The 19,016-nt window shown below is 36.6% G+C and overlaps 1 protein-coding gene across 4 annotated transcripts in view; it reads left to right on the top strand.

Moving 5' to 3' along the window:
• TNRC6B (trinucleotide repeat containing adaptor 6B) overlaps positions 1 to 19,016 on the top strand; it is a 147,883-nt gene that overhangs the window by 27,332 nt on the left and 101,535 nt on the right. For 2 of the 4 annotated variants that reach the window (XM_044454837.1, XM_044454839.1), the window contains exons 5-6: positions 2,327 to 2,504; positions 7,123 to 7,185. The exons of 1 other annotated variant lie outside the window; for it this stretch is intronic. In XM_044454837.1, the coding sequence (XP_044310772.1) occupies positions 2,500 to 2,504; positions 7,123 to 7,185 (68 nt within the window). In that variant the 5' untranslated portion in view covers positions 2,327 to 2,499. The remainder of the gene's footprint in view (positions 1 to 2,326; positions 2,505 to 7,122; positions 7,186 to 19,016) is intronic. One more of the 4 variants, XM_044454838.1, reaches the window with a different exon arrangement.

Genomic DNA, 19,016 nt, shown 5'->3' on the forward strand with positions numbered 1-19,016 from the left:
TTCCCTGCATGATCATGCTCCGGGGGCGGGGGGAGATGGCCACAATCGTGGTCATGCTTGGAAGACGGGTGCAATCATGATCGCACCTGCCTTCCCTGCACAAGCACAATCACGGCCACCCCCCCCCCAGCACTATCGCTATTGAGCGATTATCATTTGGACTCTTCCTCCAAATAATAACCTCCTCCACACCTAGGTTAGTGTTCTCTACTGTACTGTGCAGTTCTTTGTTACTTTGTTCTTTGTCACTTTGTTTCAAATTTTTGTGATAAAAAATGGTTACAAAACGGATTAACCTTATTTACATTGAACCTTATGGGGAAATTTGACTTGGGTCACAACCAATTTTGGTCACGACCAGAGTCCTGGAATGGATTAAGTTCATGAACCAAGGTACCACTGTATATAAAACAAAAATATAGGAATTATTCTCCCAGGAAAACATAGGATTAAGAAGATAAATGCATTATTCCTGATGTATACTTGCTTTGACTGAAGTTGGAGGAACTTTTAACATGGAAAATGGAAATGATCTAATAAAGGACAGCTTTATGGCAACATCATTTTTTGTTTTCTCTGCTGTATCTACCCCTGACTGCAATACAGGTAGCTCTGATAGTTTTGCTGTGTAGTGAGTGCACTTTCTATGCTATATTTGAAATCTCCCTGGTGCTTATGCTGTCTACCTTCATTGTCTAACCCTTGCACAATGACTCTGGCTCTGATCTAGACACCATAAACATCTTCAGCACAAAGTATCGTAGCCTGCTTCTTCCCCATTTATTTATTGGATGCCTACCCCATCCCCTTGGCCAGAATGGTTCTTAGGGTGGGTTGCATTATAAAACAGCAAATACATAATAAAGTATAAATGTAACAAACATAAATGTGACAGTAATAAAATCACAGCATAGTGGGAGCTCCTTGTCTTCAAAAGATGGATCAGAACCAACAAGCAATTATGGCAGAAGCACAGCATCACGACCACAATCTGTTTAGAACAGGTGCGAGCCAATCCTGAACCTCCAAATAGTTTGGTTCACAATTCCCATCATCCCCAGTCATAACCAATGGTAAAAGATTATGGGAATTGCAGCCCGAAACATCTGAAGTATGCATGGACAACCTGTTGCCCTAGCATAGTTCCTTTGGCCCACTAGAAATTAATTTTAGGATAATGGATTTATTTTTATTGAAATAACACAATTCTCCCTTTTCTAATCAGTCTTGATGAAAAATTGCAGTGAACTGGAAAGTTTACTCACTGTTTTGCTTTGCTGAGTCCTAATGTACCGTTGTTCTTCTATTAGAAAAAGTATACCAATGACCAACAAAACACTGTTTCAGATTGTAATCAATAAGATTAACCAAAAACATCATGAACTGCTTTGGATCTAAGCAGAAGAACTCTGAAAGGATTAGAAGTCTGGCATTAAATCTGAGGTGTATAAGAAATATATAAATTAATCGACAATAGGATTGACAGTTGTTCAGATAGTTACAGATTATGCTAGCTTTAAATTTAGAAATATGACTAGAACAATATTGTAGAACTACCTGTGGCAATTTTATTACAGTGCCACAAGGGAATTGATGCCTTGAATTAGAGGAATCTGAATGCTGAAGAGTGTGTTCAAACATTTCTAATTGTACAAGCAAAATGCACTTTTTACAAAGCTCACATTTTTATTCCCAGTCATTAAGTATTTAAAATCAGAGACTTACTATTGAATAGGTGGCAGAGGAAGGGGGTATGAATTATAACAGTAACAAGATTACTCTGGGTTTCATGCTCATACTACTAATTAACTATATTGTGTGTATTTAACGATGTTTTTCATTCTTATTTTTAAACTGGGATAATTAAACAGTTTGTGCTCTTTCTTGTCAGCTTGGTTCATGCTAAATTTCAATTCTCAACTTCAATTTCTTTTCTCCGTGTGAGGAAAATGGAGAATATTAAGTAGGTGGCTTAGTTTTTATGTGAAAATACAGACATAGCTGGTTTATACCCTAATCGAAAATTAATTTCAGCCTATTGCTAATATTTAGGATACTGTTGTGTATACAGAGATCAGAATAGAAAACGTACGCTGCGATAGCTTGTTGAAATGAGCGAATAAATGCACTTCTTTGGATGAAAGAGATGAGTTCCCTTTAAAATTACGGCTTTCCAAGCCCTTCCTGATTGACAGCGTACCGTAGTCACATGACTTACTTCTGTTTGAAGGTCACAAAAAGCTGCTTCCTTTATGGAGAAAGAGGAGAGCTAATAAGCTAGTGCGCGCGCGCGCAAGCGAGGCGCGGGGGGGCGGGGGAGATAGAGAGAGAGGGAGAGGGAGAGGGTGAGTTCAAGTCAAAATGGCCGACGGAGTCTGCTAGCTTTTGAATATTTTAAAATTGAGAAAACAGAAATACAGCAAAATCATTTTGAGATCTCTTCACTTCCATTTTACCTTGTATGCCTCAACTTGCTGGATTTAAGCACTGTTGCACTTTATGAGGTTAGTAGTTTTATATCTGCTTTTGTGTAGCATACTGATTTTTTTGTGTGCGTTTAGTTTGACCGTTTCGTGTGATACTGCACCACGATGTTTGCCTCGCTTAACCGTTTATGAGTCACTTCATTTTGAACGTATTTGCTAGGTTTTTGAAAAAAATCGGTTAAAAATACGTGGCATATTTGGGGAGGTTCTAAATGCGTTTTAAATACACTTGCATGCAAACTAGCCTAAAGTGCTTCACTGTATCAATTTTCCCCATTTTATAAGGTTCTGTTAAAAAGCTCTTACCCATTTCTCCCACACTTTTGAGATTTTTATATCAGCTGCAAAAATAGCATAAATTAAATGAGCTTGCATTCTTTCTTGCTGCTAGAGGAGGGGGAGGTGCATATTTTATAGTCTCTATTTCCAGAAAGCTACAGGACCAAATAATGTAGCATTGCACCTTTAAAAATAGGTTTGGAACAGGTATTGAAGCAGTTCAGGAGTTTGAAAGATACTTATGGCAAATTTGCCATGCACATTATATATTGCTGCTGCGTGGGAGCTTTTCCCTGCACCCCAGTAACTATTTTCCTTCCCCCTTTTTCCTTGTAGCCAGATACATTTTGGATTGCAGTTGGAACCAAATGGTCATATCCTGTAAAAATGGCATTGAGAGTTCGGAAGAGGCAGTCTTGTTAGCTCCAGTTATGAAATTGTAGCCTGCTTTAACTGCTTTCTTGAACAGTTTTTTTTCCATTTTAGTTTGCAAGCTTGAAAACTGACTATATTAGCACCAGCCTTAAAAAGGGGGGAATATTTACATGTGAATATACTGTGCTGTTTGACGTGTACATTCCTGTGAGCTAAACAAAGATGGTATCTTATAGATGCAAAATGCTTTTACATTTAAAGTGCACATCTTTTCCCAAAGGAAGTAGAAAAGCAGTAAGAGGTCATTGTAAATCTTGCTTTCTATGGGCAAGCCCTTCCCCCTGCGTTGTGAGAATGTGATGTAATGCACCTCTCTGTGGGGTGAATTAAATAGGATAATGTAGATTTTAACTGTCATGTATTTTCTCCCTCTTTCTGAAAAGCCGGACATTCAGGTGGTATTATGATTATTTTTACAAAGAGAGAGAGAGAGACCTGGCCTGAAATTGGTACATTACTGGAACATTTTTTTGAGATTATAGATTTTATGATAGTGGACTGTCTTGTCACTGTTCTTGAATCCTTGTTTGTTTCCTACTGCACAGATCAAACAAAATTCATACTATCTTATCAGGTTTTTAGCCTATTCTACAGCTTAATAGAACTGTTACCAGATTTTTTAGAATTTACCAGATCTGTTGAATTGTGTTATGTATTACCAAAGAAATGATTATTTTAGCTGAGTCTGACTCACGGCTTCATTCTTATGGAAGGGGGTGACCTACTTAAGACAAAGTAACCTTGGCTCAATTTCTAAGAGTTAATATATATTGCACCTTGTATTCTTTTGCATATGTCATAATTCTATCTTACAAGATCTAGTGATGGACATGGAATTAATGATGATAAAACACAAATAGGTATGGAAATGCATTGAAAGTAGTAAATATTGTCTTGACTATTGAACCATGTGGGCCATTGATACAGGCCTTTGACAGGGGAAAACTGCTGAAAGTTATGGTCAGGATGATTGATTAAACCACCACCAAAAATTGAGTCCCTTTTTGAAAATCCTATTTCCTAAACAAGCCTGCTTAATAGTTAGTTGCTATAACAATTAAAACAGATTGGTTTGCAACCAAATAACCATTGTGGCAATAATCCAAAGTGTCTGGTTATGCACCCCAGATGCACAATGATAATTTAAGTGAAAAGAGATGGTTTCTCTGTGACCTTTTGTAGCCATGGAAGACATTGAGTATGTTGTGAATATCTAATTAGGTGTTCAGTAGGGATTACTTTCAAAGTGAAATTTACTTCTGTGTAAGTATGCATAGGATAGACTAGACTGCATTTCACATGCAGCGGCTGGCTGCTACTGGATAATCTGTTTGTCCATGAGATAAATAATTTGTTTGTTCATGATATTTAGTTAATAATGATATGAACATTTTACTGAGCTGAAAAAGAACAGCATGAAATATAGGTACAAAATAGGAATATAGCCCTGCTGGCTCAGTCCAAGATCCCATCATCCAGTACCCTGGGAAGCCAAAAGGAGGTTATGAAAGTAGTAGCCCTTTTCTGCAGTTGCCCCCTGAAAACTTGTATTCTGTGACACAGAGCCTGTAAACACAGTGATATCATTTAGCCATCACTGTTAGTAAGGATTGGCCTAACCTTGATAAATTTGTCTCATCCTCTGTAAAATCATCTAACTTAATCATGTGGCAGTTAATTATACAGACTGGGATATTTGCTTGTTTATTGTTTTATCTGCCAAAAATGGCAGTGGAATGTGAAGTACTTATCAGTCCTGAATTTACTGCCCAACCATTTCACGTGATCCCATTTTCTAGCAATATGGGGGAAGGATGAAAAATGGTTCTTACTGTAGTTCTCTGCTCATCTACCTCTGTTGCCTTTCTCTCCCTCATGTATAATTAAGTGGATGATCCTGGTACAACACAGAGTAACATCTACTGGATTTTATCACCTATAATCAATTGTTAATCCATAGGTTTGGTAGGAGGCCTACTATAAATAATTCTTCTTTTATTTCTTTTTTTAACATGGAAAAAGAAGTCTCTATTTCTGTAAACTGGTGTACAGTCATGATTTAATTTTAATATACTCTGACCTGGATCAGTTGTAAAAAATGGTCCAGTAAAACCATGCTTTATGTCACCAAGGGCAAAATTTGTTGATTTTCATTTCCCATTGCTTGTCTCTTGTGACCTATAGGTTTGTTTAATCCATAATTTCCTATGAATGTAGAAATTAGGAAAGCACAGTTTAACAATCTTGAGGTACATATCAGGATTTGAGAATCAGCTTTTTAAACTATAGTTGCCTCATTAACATGTAACGGAAAGTAAATCCAAAAATCTTTTATTAGGAACATGAGAGGAAGCAAAAGAATATGGCCACAGAGATTGGTTTAATAAACCATAGTTGATCAAGATAGTTACATCTGCTTCATGATTATGTGCAAGAACATAACAATAAGCATATCAGATCAGACCAAGTCTTCATCTAGTCCATTTTTGTTCATACTGCCACCGACCAGCTGCCCTTGGGAAACCCATAAAGCAAAGCATTGAAACAGACAGCACCCTTCTGCTCATATTCCCTAACAGCTGATACATATTGGCATACTACCTCTAACTTGTAGTCCCATGCTCCTTGAATGTGCCCGTCTCCCTTTAAAACCGGCCAGAGTGGTGGCCTATACTATATCTTATGGAAGTGAATTCCAAAGTTTAAATATGTGCTAAGTAAGGAAGAATCCTGAATCTCCCACCAGTCAATTTCATGGGATGACTCCAGATTCTAGTATTAAGATAAAGAAAAACAAATGTTTCCCTAATTTGCTTTCTCCAAACCATTCATAATTTTGTACAACATCCCAGTATTATCTCTCCCCTCCCCCCCCCCCCCAAGCTAAGTTGTCTCTGTTGTTTTAAACTTTCCTCATTGTGGAATTGCTCCTCTTGATCATTTTAGTTGCCTCCTCTTTTTTGCACTTTTCCCAACTCTACAATATTCTTTTTAGGTAGAATTGTACACAATATTCCAAGTGTGGTTGCACCATATATTTGTATATGAACAGTTTTATTTTCAGTTCCTTTCCTACTTATGCCTAAAATTCACTTTGCCTTTTTCACAGCAGTTGCACACTGGGTCAACATATTCATTGAGCTTTCTATTATGACCCTAAAATCTCTTTCTTAGTCAAAGTTAGCTTATATTCTATCAACTAATAATTGAAGTTAGGATTTTTTGTCCCTGCATGCATCACATTACACCTACTTATATTGAAACTTTTGCCAAACCATTAGATATCCATTCTCCCATTCTAATTTGAGAGAATATTTTGGAGCACCTCACAATTCTGTTTTGTTTTAATCAACCTAAATATTTTGGTGTTGCCAGCAACCTTGGCCACTTCACTGCTTACTCATAACTCCATATAATTTATGAATACATTGAAAAGCACTGATCCAAGTACAGATTCCCTTGGAATTCCACTGTTTGCATCTCACCATTGTAGGAATTTATATACTGTCTTTTTTTTCCTTCCAAAGAACTCAAAGAAGCTTACATAATTTCCTTTTTGCTCTCAATCTTATCCTCATAACAAGAACCCTGTGAAATAGGTTGGGAAGTTTGCTCAGGAGTCTTAAGTGTGGATATAGAATTTAATGTCTGCATCAAAATAATATTTCATTTTAAAACTCGTTATTTTTTAAATAATTGAAAATTAGTCACCCAGATTAATGCATTTAAAATATTTTTATGTCTCTGTATGCCACTTACTGAATGTATCTCATAAAACAGTATTTGTCTAGTGTTAAGTACTTGAAAGTAGCAAACTGTTGTGTGAAATTTATTAACTAATGCTTGGAATTTAATTGCAAGAACTGATTAGTATTCAGTGGATGGATGGCCTTGCATATAAGACATTTTCCTTTTTTTATAGGGCAAACTTTATGCTTGTCTTCTTAGAAGCGAGCCCCACTGAATTAATGGAATTTACTCCCAGGTAACTGATTATAGGACTGCATCCTAAATGGCCCTTCTAGGGAGAGCATTTAGTTGAAGTTTGAATAATGTACTGGATATCAAATTGATATATTTGCTTGTAAAATTTAGGAAGAGAACAATGTATTTCTTGAGCTGGGATCATTCTACTTTCATTGCTGCAAAGTTATGAGATGCCAGTTAGAATTGTAAAATTGTTGAGAAAAGTGGAAACATGATCTCTTATATTCTTTCATTACCATTCGTAGCTTCCTGCATTATTTTACAGAACAGAGGCATCACAATTAATATACCTCCCAAACTGATTAGTAGGGCTGCAACTGACTATGTCATGAAGCAGGCTGGAATGTTCTTTCCATGAGTGGATCCACTGGTACAGAACAACTATATTTTGGCTGCAGCACCTCTGCAAAATGAAGTGCATGCTGAATGAGGAAGCATCAATCCTGTTCTTGCAAGGTGTTCTACTAGACACCTTGAGTTCTTTGAGCTGTCTGGAAATAGCAGGTTGATGAGTGTGGACTGCAGCAGCAGAAAAAAGCTGGTTCAGACACACCCTCAGAAGCAAATTATACCTTAAGCAATCTGTTCAGATTAATTACTGTAAAAAATCCTTTAAGGTCCTGTGGAAGTGTACTCCATCTTTGCATCACGCACAGAAGGATAGCTTTGTTTAAAAATGGTATGTCACCGTCTTTTACTTCATTAAATGAATCTTTAACAGCTTAGTGCCATACTTGATGTAACTTCCATGTTGCCCATATGTATACATTCTTTGATTTTAAACTACCTTGATTAGAGCTATAAGCATTCTGTCATTGGGCTGGCCATACTCTGCATACTTTCATTATGGCTGCAGTATTGTGCAGCATAAGCCATGTTACAACATTTTGCAGTTGAATGTTGTGTATTGAATTTGAAAGTATGAAATTATCTTTTTTCATATTGCTTAATGATCTTGGAACATAACATCAGCCAATTGTGATACAGTGGGGAATGTGTTCTTAATAGGACTTGATAGTATAATGTTTAGCTTTGGTAATAGTTTGACTTTTTGGTATTTAAACACTTTTTTTTTTTTGACAGTCTGTGCATAGGTTCTTACATTGCCAGTTTTGGTATTTTGACTACTTTCAAATTGTATTGTAGTGTAATTTTGAGCCTTCCTTGACTACTGATTAGTATTACTGAATGTCTGTAATGCACTGTTGCACCCTGTACATGAAAGGGTACTAGTGCTGTTCAGATTTTCCATAGAGTTGAAAGGATGATGGAATGGCATCTTCATCCTCTTGCCCTGAAGCAGACTACCTAGCTGTCTGAGACAGTAGTTAAACCTGTTTATAGAAATTTATACAACAGCCTTCCAGTGTCTTCCAGATAGTTTGGAGTAAAGCTACCATCGGTCAACAAGCATAGCCAATGGTCTGAGATGCTGAAAGTTGTAATCTCAAAAATCTGAAGGGCACTAGGTCAGGAAGGGTGATGGATAGGGTGGCTTGAGGTAAGATAATTTCTGTCAGCAAATTTAAATGAATTAACATCAGTTGTCAGTGTTGATCATTAAACTTCTAATTCCTATGGAAATCTTCATACAACATTCATGCTGTGTTATATTAGCATTTGACACAAATTTAGTTAAAATGAACTCTCTGGTCAAAGTCATATATTATCATTTTTAGAGTAAGTTAGTAACTCATCAATGAAGACCTCAGGCTTGCTACGAAGAACATTCACAATTGTTTATACTACCAGACAGCCTCACTGTTTAGCAGCAGTTTCTCTGAACTTTGTTCATTGTTTATAGCAAATCAGTCTTCACATTGGTAGAAAAACAGAGCCTTAGATTTGAAGCTGAGTTTTAGAGCATTTTAATGACTATCTAGCTTGTTTGAATCTATCCCTATAACTGACATTTATTTCTTCAAGTTTTCACTCTAAATGAATGTGCTTTTCCTGTTTGGAGGGAATGACACAGTTTAATGAACCACACAGGTGAAGTGGGGAGCATTAGCTGGTCAAAGGTATAACTGCAGAGAAGCTTCAGATTTTGAGTACTATTGTCCACAATTTATACCAAACAATAGAAGCACCGCACAGAATTAAACCACACTTTTTTTAGTAACACATGAAATCCAATAATTGGTACTATATTGTCTCAATAATGGCCCTTGTTTAAAAATTTAGTGTTTGAATTATTCTAACTTTGCCCAAATAAAAGAACCTAAAATCAACTAATTTTAGACAGCCAGATAAAAACTTGCAAAGAAGTAGTTGTCAGAGGTTCCAAGTCTGAATCTACTTTCTTTGTTGCTCAAGCAAAGTTTATCAGTACTACTTTTACTTTCAAATGCTGCAACTGTGAAGCTTCTCTAGGCAAGGTTCATATCTTCATATTGATCAAAGTTTAACTGCAGTATTTACTGTTTGGCCTGCCTGTCACCTTTGGGTCTTTGCACAGGAGTATTTCAGTGCATTGTCTTAAAAGATCCTTGGAATAACTGTGTGTGCGCACCCCCAGGCATATGCATTGATGTCATTGTACACCAGATTTGTGAATGAGAGTATAATGGAGAATTAGCATGTTTTAAGTTTTGGTTCAATTTTGTGGGGGGGTGGGTTAAAAAGAGAAAATTAGAATTTAAGTGGCCTTGTTCTCCAGGTGCCTTCAGGCAGTTTATAGTGAACATTCTTCATCTGTCTCTGTCATTTTAACATATGCATAAATACAAATAAACCTGATACCTGCCCCAAACTGTGATAAGCATCCCATTCAAACCCAACAATGAAATCTCATTCAAATACAAATTGCAGACTGTTCCCTTAACCATTAGCTCCCATTGATAAATCATTAACCAGCCATCCTGGACTATTACCAGAAACTCCTAGGAATAGCTGCAATACTAGTAATGCTTGGTATGAGAGTGGTCAAGTAATCTATTTCATTTATCATCTTTCCACATGTATCCAAATTATGGAAACATAAGTCTCTGCTTTAAAGTAAGATAGTAACTCTTTAGGCTTTGTTTGCCATACTTGGGTGTGTTTTCACTATTGTGTACTGCAAACTTTCATACAATATCATGGATATAGCATTAAATTTGGAAAAATGCTGCATTAGGAATATAAAAACTCATTTGAAGTTGAGAAGTTCCAAGCATACAAAGTATCAGTGCAGGAAAAAAATAGATAAAATTCTATTTTTATTTGAACTACAAAATGTATTTCTCACTAAAACTACACAAGCCCCCAGCATCTGGGTCCGGCATATATTATTTGAGTGAACTTGTTTGGCTGTAGCTAACTTGCATTGTCTTTTACTCTTCTTTGTGAAGAAAAATAATCTTTCAACTAACAGTTTATGAAAAATGCTTCAGTCGAAAGATATTTTACGCATCTATATATTTAAAATGTATTGTTGAGTAAAATTGTTCTTTTATAGCTATCTTTGGTTTAACTGTTAGCGGTTATATTTAAGGGACTGGAAAGTTTTCAAATGGAAATTTCTCAAAAACCTACATCTTTGCTCTAAGGAAACAAACATATTTTTAATGAATCTTGAAATCATCTTAAATGCTCTTCAGCTTGAATTTCTTTAAAAGTCTCTGTTTTTTCCACACATAACTAGGAGCCAACCCCCCGCCCCCAAGTTTAGACAGAAAAAAGTCCTACACCTTTCAGCATGCCTCAGATGTGGGACATGGGACTGCACGATAAACCAAAGTATTGATGCCACCTGTGAAACAGAAACACATCTGTATAGAGACACTTTATTCTGTTACTCATTTGCTATAGTTGTAATGTGCTTCCTCTTTCATTGAATAGCCCCTTGGTGTTATGCTTTCTCAGTGATAGGAGAGGAGATGTGGTTTCAATCCTCCTAGCAACCGATAACATCACTGAACTGTGGTATCCTGCTCCTCTAGTCCCACTATGTTTCAATGTATAAGCAGCTTGCTGATTGCTAAGGAAGTTATAAGAGTGTTGCCCTCATTTTCTGCAGGATTTTGTAGACCTTTGTGAGACCTTATCATCTGATACTGCAAAGTTCCAAAATAAGTGGGGGGAAACCATTTATTTGTTTCAGATTGCAGGTCACAAAGCAGTCCTGAAAAAAGTTTACCGTAGTCAACCTAAATATTTGTTCTTGTGCAGAAAATGGTTGCATTGCTGACAGTGATACTTTGTGATTGTACTACTGTGGTGTTTAATACACTTCTGTCAGAGGCAGTTGTGTATTCAGTATTTTTTATGGATCATGTTCTATGAAATAGTTGTAAATTTACTTTCAAACTGTTGAGAGTGCGGGGTTGCTTATTTATCATCAGGTACCTTTCAACTGTTCCATAGGAAAGGATTGGTAACCTTTCTGCGACTTCTTGTTAGAAAACTTCTTGGAAGTGAATTACAGGTTTAACATTGAAGCAGAATTAGGGAACCTACTCCTAAGTAGATCAAATACAAATCTTAATATAAGGAATGATTGAGAAGGAAGAAAATTAGAGTATAGTGTTGCCCAGTTGCCAAAAGTTGTTGGGAATGTACAAACTTCCTTAGAATGTAACAAAATTGTGTTGTACTGCATGTATTCCTTTTGCTCTAAAGAATTAAATTTGTGGGAATTCAAATTTCTACAGTGTATTAGTAGTCATTCATATTTTGGATTGAGCCTCCGTTCATGGTCACTGAAGTGGTGGTTCTAATGACTGGAGTACAGATGTGTACAAAAGGGTTGGGGGGTAATGGAAAGAATGCTGAACTTGTACAGGTTTTCATGTAAATTAAAATTCTAGAAACCCAATATCTAAAATTGAAATGAGAAAATGGAAGATACAAATATATATATGGTTATTTTCCTGACTGTTTTTTAAACAATATCCTGCTTCTTTGGGATATTTTTAATTGTGAGAGAAGGTGAGACAAGCGCAATTACAGCATTTCAGCTAGAAAACATTAGTTTCATTCATGTAGAGAAGGGCACAGTCCACAAAAATCTTATACAAACATTTGATGATGTTGAACTTTGGTATGGTATGGTATTTGTGTAAGTGTGTCTAGTATGGAGTTTATTTATTTCATTTTTATACCACCCAATAGCCAGGGCTCTTCTTATGCTACAGAATACTTTCTGTTCAAGGGTAGCAGAAGGTAGGTGTCCAGATGCTTTGGACTTCTTCCCAGAAGCTTCTGCCAGCATAGCCAGTTGTCAGGAGTGCTGGAAGTTGCATTCCAGAATTTCCGGTGATCTTCTTTCTGCCCGAACTGGTCTATTTCATCTGACAGTAGTTCTCCAAGGTCTCAGGCAGAGAGGCCTTTCTAACTATGTATTACTTGAAATGTTTTTATGTGGGAATATTAGAGATTGAAACTGAGGCCTCTTATACACAAAGCATGTACTTTACCATTGAGCTATGGCCCCTCCCCAGAAAAATGGAGTTTTATGCATGCAATTTTGATTGCTATAACTACATATTGAACAATATGCAAAAATTGCATGCTGCATCTTTGTCTTGGTGGAGGTGATATGAAAATTGCTTGCTTATTAATGAAAATATGGAGACAGGTTTTGCATCTTCTGAATCTGGTTAATTGATAAACCGACGTGCAAGAAGTATTCAGTGGTAAGCATACTATCAATGACCACCAAAGAAAACGTAAACTCTCTCTCTCTCTCTCTCTCTCTCTCTCTCTCTCTCTCTCTCTCTCTCTCAATAATCACTAATACAATACAATAGCTACTATATTAATTTTTTGTTTGATGTAATATTTGTTTTTAATACTGGCATTCAATATTGACTGAAAAGAAACAAAACATAGGCTAGGGGGCATCTGTTTGAGAAATATCTCCAAAGTTTTGTGTGCTCAGAACTTAGTATGCAGTTCTTTGTATTCAAACCATACAGAGCAAGTGATAAATTTTATTTGACCAGATAATGCTGCATTTTCAAATCTGTTTCAGCATGTTAATAATATTCACTTTGATAGTTGAGTGACTTATTTGATAAAGAGAGAGAGTCCGTATGATTAATACAGTTAAAGTGTTGGTAAATCTATGTTTGTAGTAGAAGAATCTGAACTATTTTAGTTAAAAATAGAAACAGGTTATTGGATAATATCTCGGTGCATGTCAAGATTGGACCAGTTCATGCCTGGCCTTAATAGTTGTCTTACGTTAATTTAGTTCTTTGACCAATCCAGTGCATATGTCTTCAGACAATATACTGCTGTCTCCTGTCCTCTCTATCTTCTCTGCTGAGAACTTTTGAAACAATCTAGCTTCAACCTTATTTGCTCTGATCTCTGTCTCCATCTCCTTCCATCATTCTCCCTTAACTTTTTCATTATCTTCCTTCCATTTTTCATTTCACTGCTCTGTTTTCCTTTTCTTTATCTCATTGTGTGTGCTCCAAATCCTATCCCTTCATAGCTTAACTACTGGCTAGAGTTTTCTCACTCTCCTCTTTACCACATAATCAGCTCATACCTCTCCTCTGGAACTTTCCTTTCTGTATTCAAACATGCTTCGTTTTTGTTCATTTTAAAATGAGATGAAATGATGTCACTCCCTGATTTTTGCCCTTTGCTTTCAGCTTCCTGGAGCACATTGCTTTTTAGATTCTCTTGACACTTTACAATTTGTCTTTGCATACTGCTGAAACTAGTGTTATTAAAATCACTGGCAATCTTCTTGCTGCTAAATCTGTCCTGTTGTCCTTCTGCTTGACCTTTCTCTGCTTGACTCTCCTCTAGCCTTAGGCTTCTGTGACTCTGTTTTCCACTGGTTAACTTCCCGACTGTGTGATTCTTCTTCGTGCTTTCAGCACTATTTACATACTGAGGAAGGCCAACTCTTCTCTGCTCCAGACCTTTCCATTGAATTTCATACTGCACATTCCTTATAAATTGGTGGGAAGTTTAAGACAGATAAGAAGTAGTGCTTTACACTGGAATTTACTGCCACAGGAAATGGAGATGCCCATCAATTTGGATGGCTTTAAAAAGGAATTGGACAGATTCATTTGTTGTTGTTAGTCATGAAGTCCGACCCATCACCCCATCGCAACCCCATGGACAACATTCCCCCAGGCCTTCCTGTCTTCCACCATCCCCCGGAGTCCACTTAAGCTCACACCAACTGCTTCAATGACTCCATCTAGCCACTTCATGCTCTGCATCAGTGGCTACTATCCTGGTGGCTGTGTACTACTTCCTTTACCAGAGGCAGCATGCCTGCATACACCAGTTGCTGAAGAGTTTGGGCAGATAGGGGCCCTGTATCCATCCCGCAGTCAGCTGCTCTGTCACCATACTCATACCATGCATAGAAGTATGTATGTAAACATACCTAGAAGCATGCCTTCATCCACTATCACTCTCCCCCCAAATTTATCATGCACGCATACATAACCTTTCCTTCTCTTCCTCACTGCAAATACACAAAAACTATACTCCTTTTTTCCAGACCCCCCTCAAATTTTCCCTCAAACTAGCCAATTTGCTTGCTTGCTGTGTATCTATCTTTTTTTCCTTCTTTCTCTGCTTTCCCCCCCTCCCAGACATGCACCTAGTAGATAGCTGAAATTCGCTGTAGCTTGTTCGCTCCATCTTTCCTCCTCTTTTCTCCGGCTTCTACCCCAGTATTCCGCATGGCAGAAACTATCTCCTCTTCACTGCTCCAGTCACTACCCCTTTTTGTTTCCTGTCATTTTTTAAATTACTGTAGATGGAAATAATTAACAGACTTTCTGAGTCTCCTCTTTCTTACAAATTTGTCTCAACTTAAGAAATCTTTATATGCATTTTTTATGTGAACTTTTTCTTGTTTCATTGTGAAAGACAAGTACTGGTTAAGACAGTACATATTCCCACTAATGTTTTCAAACATCTCTACTGTGCTCCATTCAAATTGCATATAAAAGAATTTGGAATATGGGTTGCCTTTCTCCTGTAAAGGATTTGAATGAAATAGTGGCTTTTCAGTTTACTCATGGAGATAAAAGATCAAGAGGTGATGGATATTGATTCTTGAATAAACTTAAGAATGAATGTACCAGAAATTTTCAGTGATTTTGTTCAAATGACTACTTATGATCAGTAGAAATATATCCTGAGTTTGTTTTCTTAGCGTGCAAACCACTCATTAAAATTTAGTTTTGGATTGCTTTGTTGAGGACACTGTTCCAAATTTTTAATAGAACAGTATCCCCACCTCCACCCCACATACTTCCTACTTAATGGGAATGCTATAAGGTTTCACTCAGTGAATAGGAGCTCTGCACTTAGTATCATTAAAACATAGGTACTGTTATGTTTAAATAAACTGTACTAATCGGATAACAAGCTATCTGCTTTGTTGGATAGATTCAAATTAGTATTAAAATGATAAGAAACTAAATTGCAGGTAGCTTTATTTCTGTTGCATAGTTTCTGAAAGCACTCCATATCTGGGATATAGTTATCACTGCATGGCCTCCAGTTTGCAAAGAAAAATGTTTTGTCTTTGCATTTATCCTGGAAGAATATACATGGATTTAAAAGCTGAATTTTCTAACATTCAAGCAGGGAACTTAAACTGTAGCAATAACCTTCCACCTTTAGTGAGTATAATTGAGATCTGGCTCCTTGGGGAGCTAATGAGAGTGTCCATGTGCAAGGGTTAAAGTCTCGAGAATCATCCTAGTTCTTGTTGACATTGGGGCTGTATTGACTTTAAATATCAAGAGCAAATCATAGTACTGGGATTGATCAGTTCATGCCTGTGAATTTTGTAACCCACCATCTGCTTTAAGCAGCACCAGGACTAAGATAACCTTGGCTGTCAAAAAATGCAATGCAAATTGTGTGGTACCTGTCAGGCCACAATTGCCTAATATTGTATTTGGAATTGACATTCATTTGTTGTAAGCAATAGATATGAAACAAAAATTCCATGAAAAAAGAAAGCACTGCAACTAATTTAGCTTCCACATCACTGCCTCTGAAAAAGTTTTGTGCACATTATACAGTTTTGTAATACTGCAACAGTACTTAATCCCTTAGCAAGAAAAAATGGTCAGGGAGGTAGAATTCCCTTAAACCATGTAGAGTTCTGTTGCTGGCTGTAATTTTTGTTTCCTAATCACTTGAGAATACAGGTTAGCTAAGTATATCCAACAGTTGGGATTGAAGTTTGAACTTAGCATAGATTTTTTCCTACCAGTTACAGTAGGGTGGGAGAGAGTACCTAGTTATGCAGAAATCACAACTTGTCAGAATAACATTCTGGGCTGTTAGGGATGAGTTTTATAAGTTCGATTGTGTTTGCTGTTGTACTGAAAGATCTTCATAATGTTTGTTTGAAATCTGAATCAGATCCATCCAACCATTTTTGATTTTAACACATTGAAAGGAGCTTTATTTAAAGGAAGGGTGGACAAATAGTGGACTTACAGATGGTTGGTTTCTGACATTGAGAAATAACGTACTGACCTGAGCTTGACTATTTCAACAAATTTTGATGCAAATAGAAGTGAAAATGTCACATACCTTTTCCACTTTAAACCTGATGTTTTGTATAAATGCAAAACAATAAAAAAATTTAAATGGATGCACAGCGGTAGATTTTGAGAGCTTTTTCTGTTAGGGTACATCTGTCCTCAGTCTTTACAGTAATACCAAAGGAGAGAGACACTGAGGCTGCAATTCAATAATACTCACTTCCCAGTAAACATGTTATGTCCTGTAAATGTGTACCTCCTTTTATTCAGGAAAGTACCAGAGTTCCTGACATCACAGATAAATGAAATATTCCCTTTTGTTATAAAATTAGCCCTAAATATTATTAAAGTCATTGAAAGAGCCAGATTAATACTGTCTGGGTGAATTTTCCATTATTTTAGCAAATCTTTACAGAAGGTAGGGTCAGCTGATTTTATTACACTTCTTTAAACTCAGTGAAAGGGAGGTAAGGGTTTAAAAACAGTTTGAGACATTTTGATACTAAGTTCAAAAGGGTAGTCATTTAGTATGTTGCAGGAAAGTAAGGGCCAAGGCTTTTTGTTCTACATTCCCAACAAGAGTATTTACTGAAGAATTCTGAAAGCCAACTTATCTAATGACAGGCTTGAATAAAGACACCTTGAGGGGTCCTGCCTTCAAAAATGATAATTTAACTTTCAGTGCCATATCCACTGTTTAAATTATTGACTACTGAATTTGTTTCTGAAATTAATTTGGTCTGCCCTTACATTCTTAACCATATGAGCATACCTTTCTTTCAAAAGTCTAAAGTTCAAAATATGGAAATTCCTCAGGTCATTTGAGTAAAAGAGACAGCATAGTGATCTTTTAAATGTGTGCTGTTTCACTAATAATTACCAATATCAGCAATTCCAAATATTCTGTTTAAGAAAGGCAGACTCCTTGCTGTGATGTTAATTTGGATATGTGCCAAGAAACAAAATTCCTAGTTGCAAACAACTTTCTGCCTGTAGGGAATGATTGTTTTACATTAGGTAGTTGCCCTAATCTAAATGGAGCACTAAAAATAACCCCTTATTTAATAACTCCTCCTTTCCAGTTTCCCCTCCCCCAACTCTCTAAACCCTGGAATTCTCAAAGAGAGCTCTCATAGCCCTAGGGAAGTTGAAGACATAATGTAGCAACTTATTTCATGTCCTGTGGGAGTTTCTGCCTTAGACACCAGATTCCCATCTCTATTTCCTGTTTACCCTGAAAGGTAAGAAAGAACAAAAGGGGGGAATCATTTTATTTTTCATCTTTTTTTACTACTCTTTTCAGTGAAATGCATTTATTGTTAATTTCTCATGCATACTTTCACACTCAAGCAGGACCTAATAACCAAACATTCAAACAAAAAGTAATCTAGATGTATTAGTTTATCCTTATGTTTCAGGCTTAGTGTTATAAATACCTACATACCTAAGAGACAATTAAATAGGTTATTTAGATATTGAGGAATTCCAGACAAAAACCTCTCATCTTTATATACCAGGATGTCATATGTATTGTGTTAGGATTACCAGTATGGCACTCAAGTATATCTTACTTGATTCTTTCTTCATTTCGGTGAGTACTGTATGGTAAAGAAATTGACACAATGGAATGAAATAGATGTTTGGCACTCAAGTAATATCCATTCCACACAATAGCCAAAGTTAGAACCATAACTAATAATTAATAGTAATAATTAATTAATAAAAACCATTATAAAATGTAATGTTTAAGCCTGCAGTATAAAACCAAACTAAAACCTAGCACAAGTGTAAATATTTAAAATACAGTAGCATGTTTAAAAATAGAAATGGAAAACTAAAATACCTGATAAAAATAAGATCCTCACCTGGACTGACAGTGGGAAAAGTATTGCTTTAATATGAACATATTGACCAGTCCTTGTTAACAATACTGCTGTCTTATTTTGAACCAGCTAAAAATTTCCAGACCATTGTCAAAGGTAGTGCATAAGTGATTGAGAAATTATCAGAGCATGGATAGTGTAGCTGGACTGTCCCTGTCCACATAGCATTGTGGTTGGTATATTGTCCAGAGCTGATGCTTTGTGCTAGTGTGGCTACCTGCATCTCTAGTGACAGTTCTGGATCTAAGAATATTCCTTGAACTACAAACCTAATTGGGAGTACAATCTCCACTAGGACTGGTTGAACATCACTCATCTGAGTGGAAAAACCACCTGTTGACATTATCTCTGTCTTGTCTGGATTGAGTCTCTGCTTATTAGTCCTCATCTAGTCCATTCTCCTACCTAAGCACTGATTTGAAAGGCCTGCTGCCTCTCCTGTATTTGATATTATTACTATTATAACATTTCTA

Source organism: Varanus komodoensis, unplaced genomic scaffold (genome assembly GCF_004798865.1).
Source record: "Varanus komodoensis strain SLA01 unplaced genomic scaffold, ASM479886v1 scaffold8, whole genome shotgun sequence".
Taxonomy (NCBI): domain Eukaryota; kingdom Metazoa; phylum Chordata; class Lepidosauria; order Squamata; family Varanidae; genus Varanus; species Varanus komodoensis.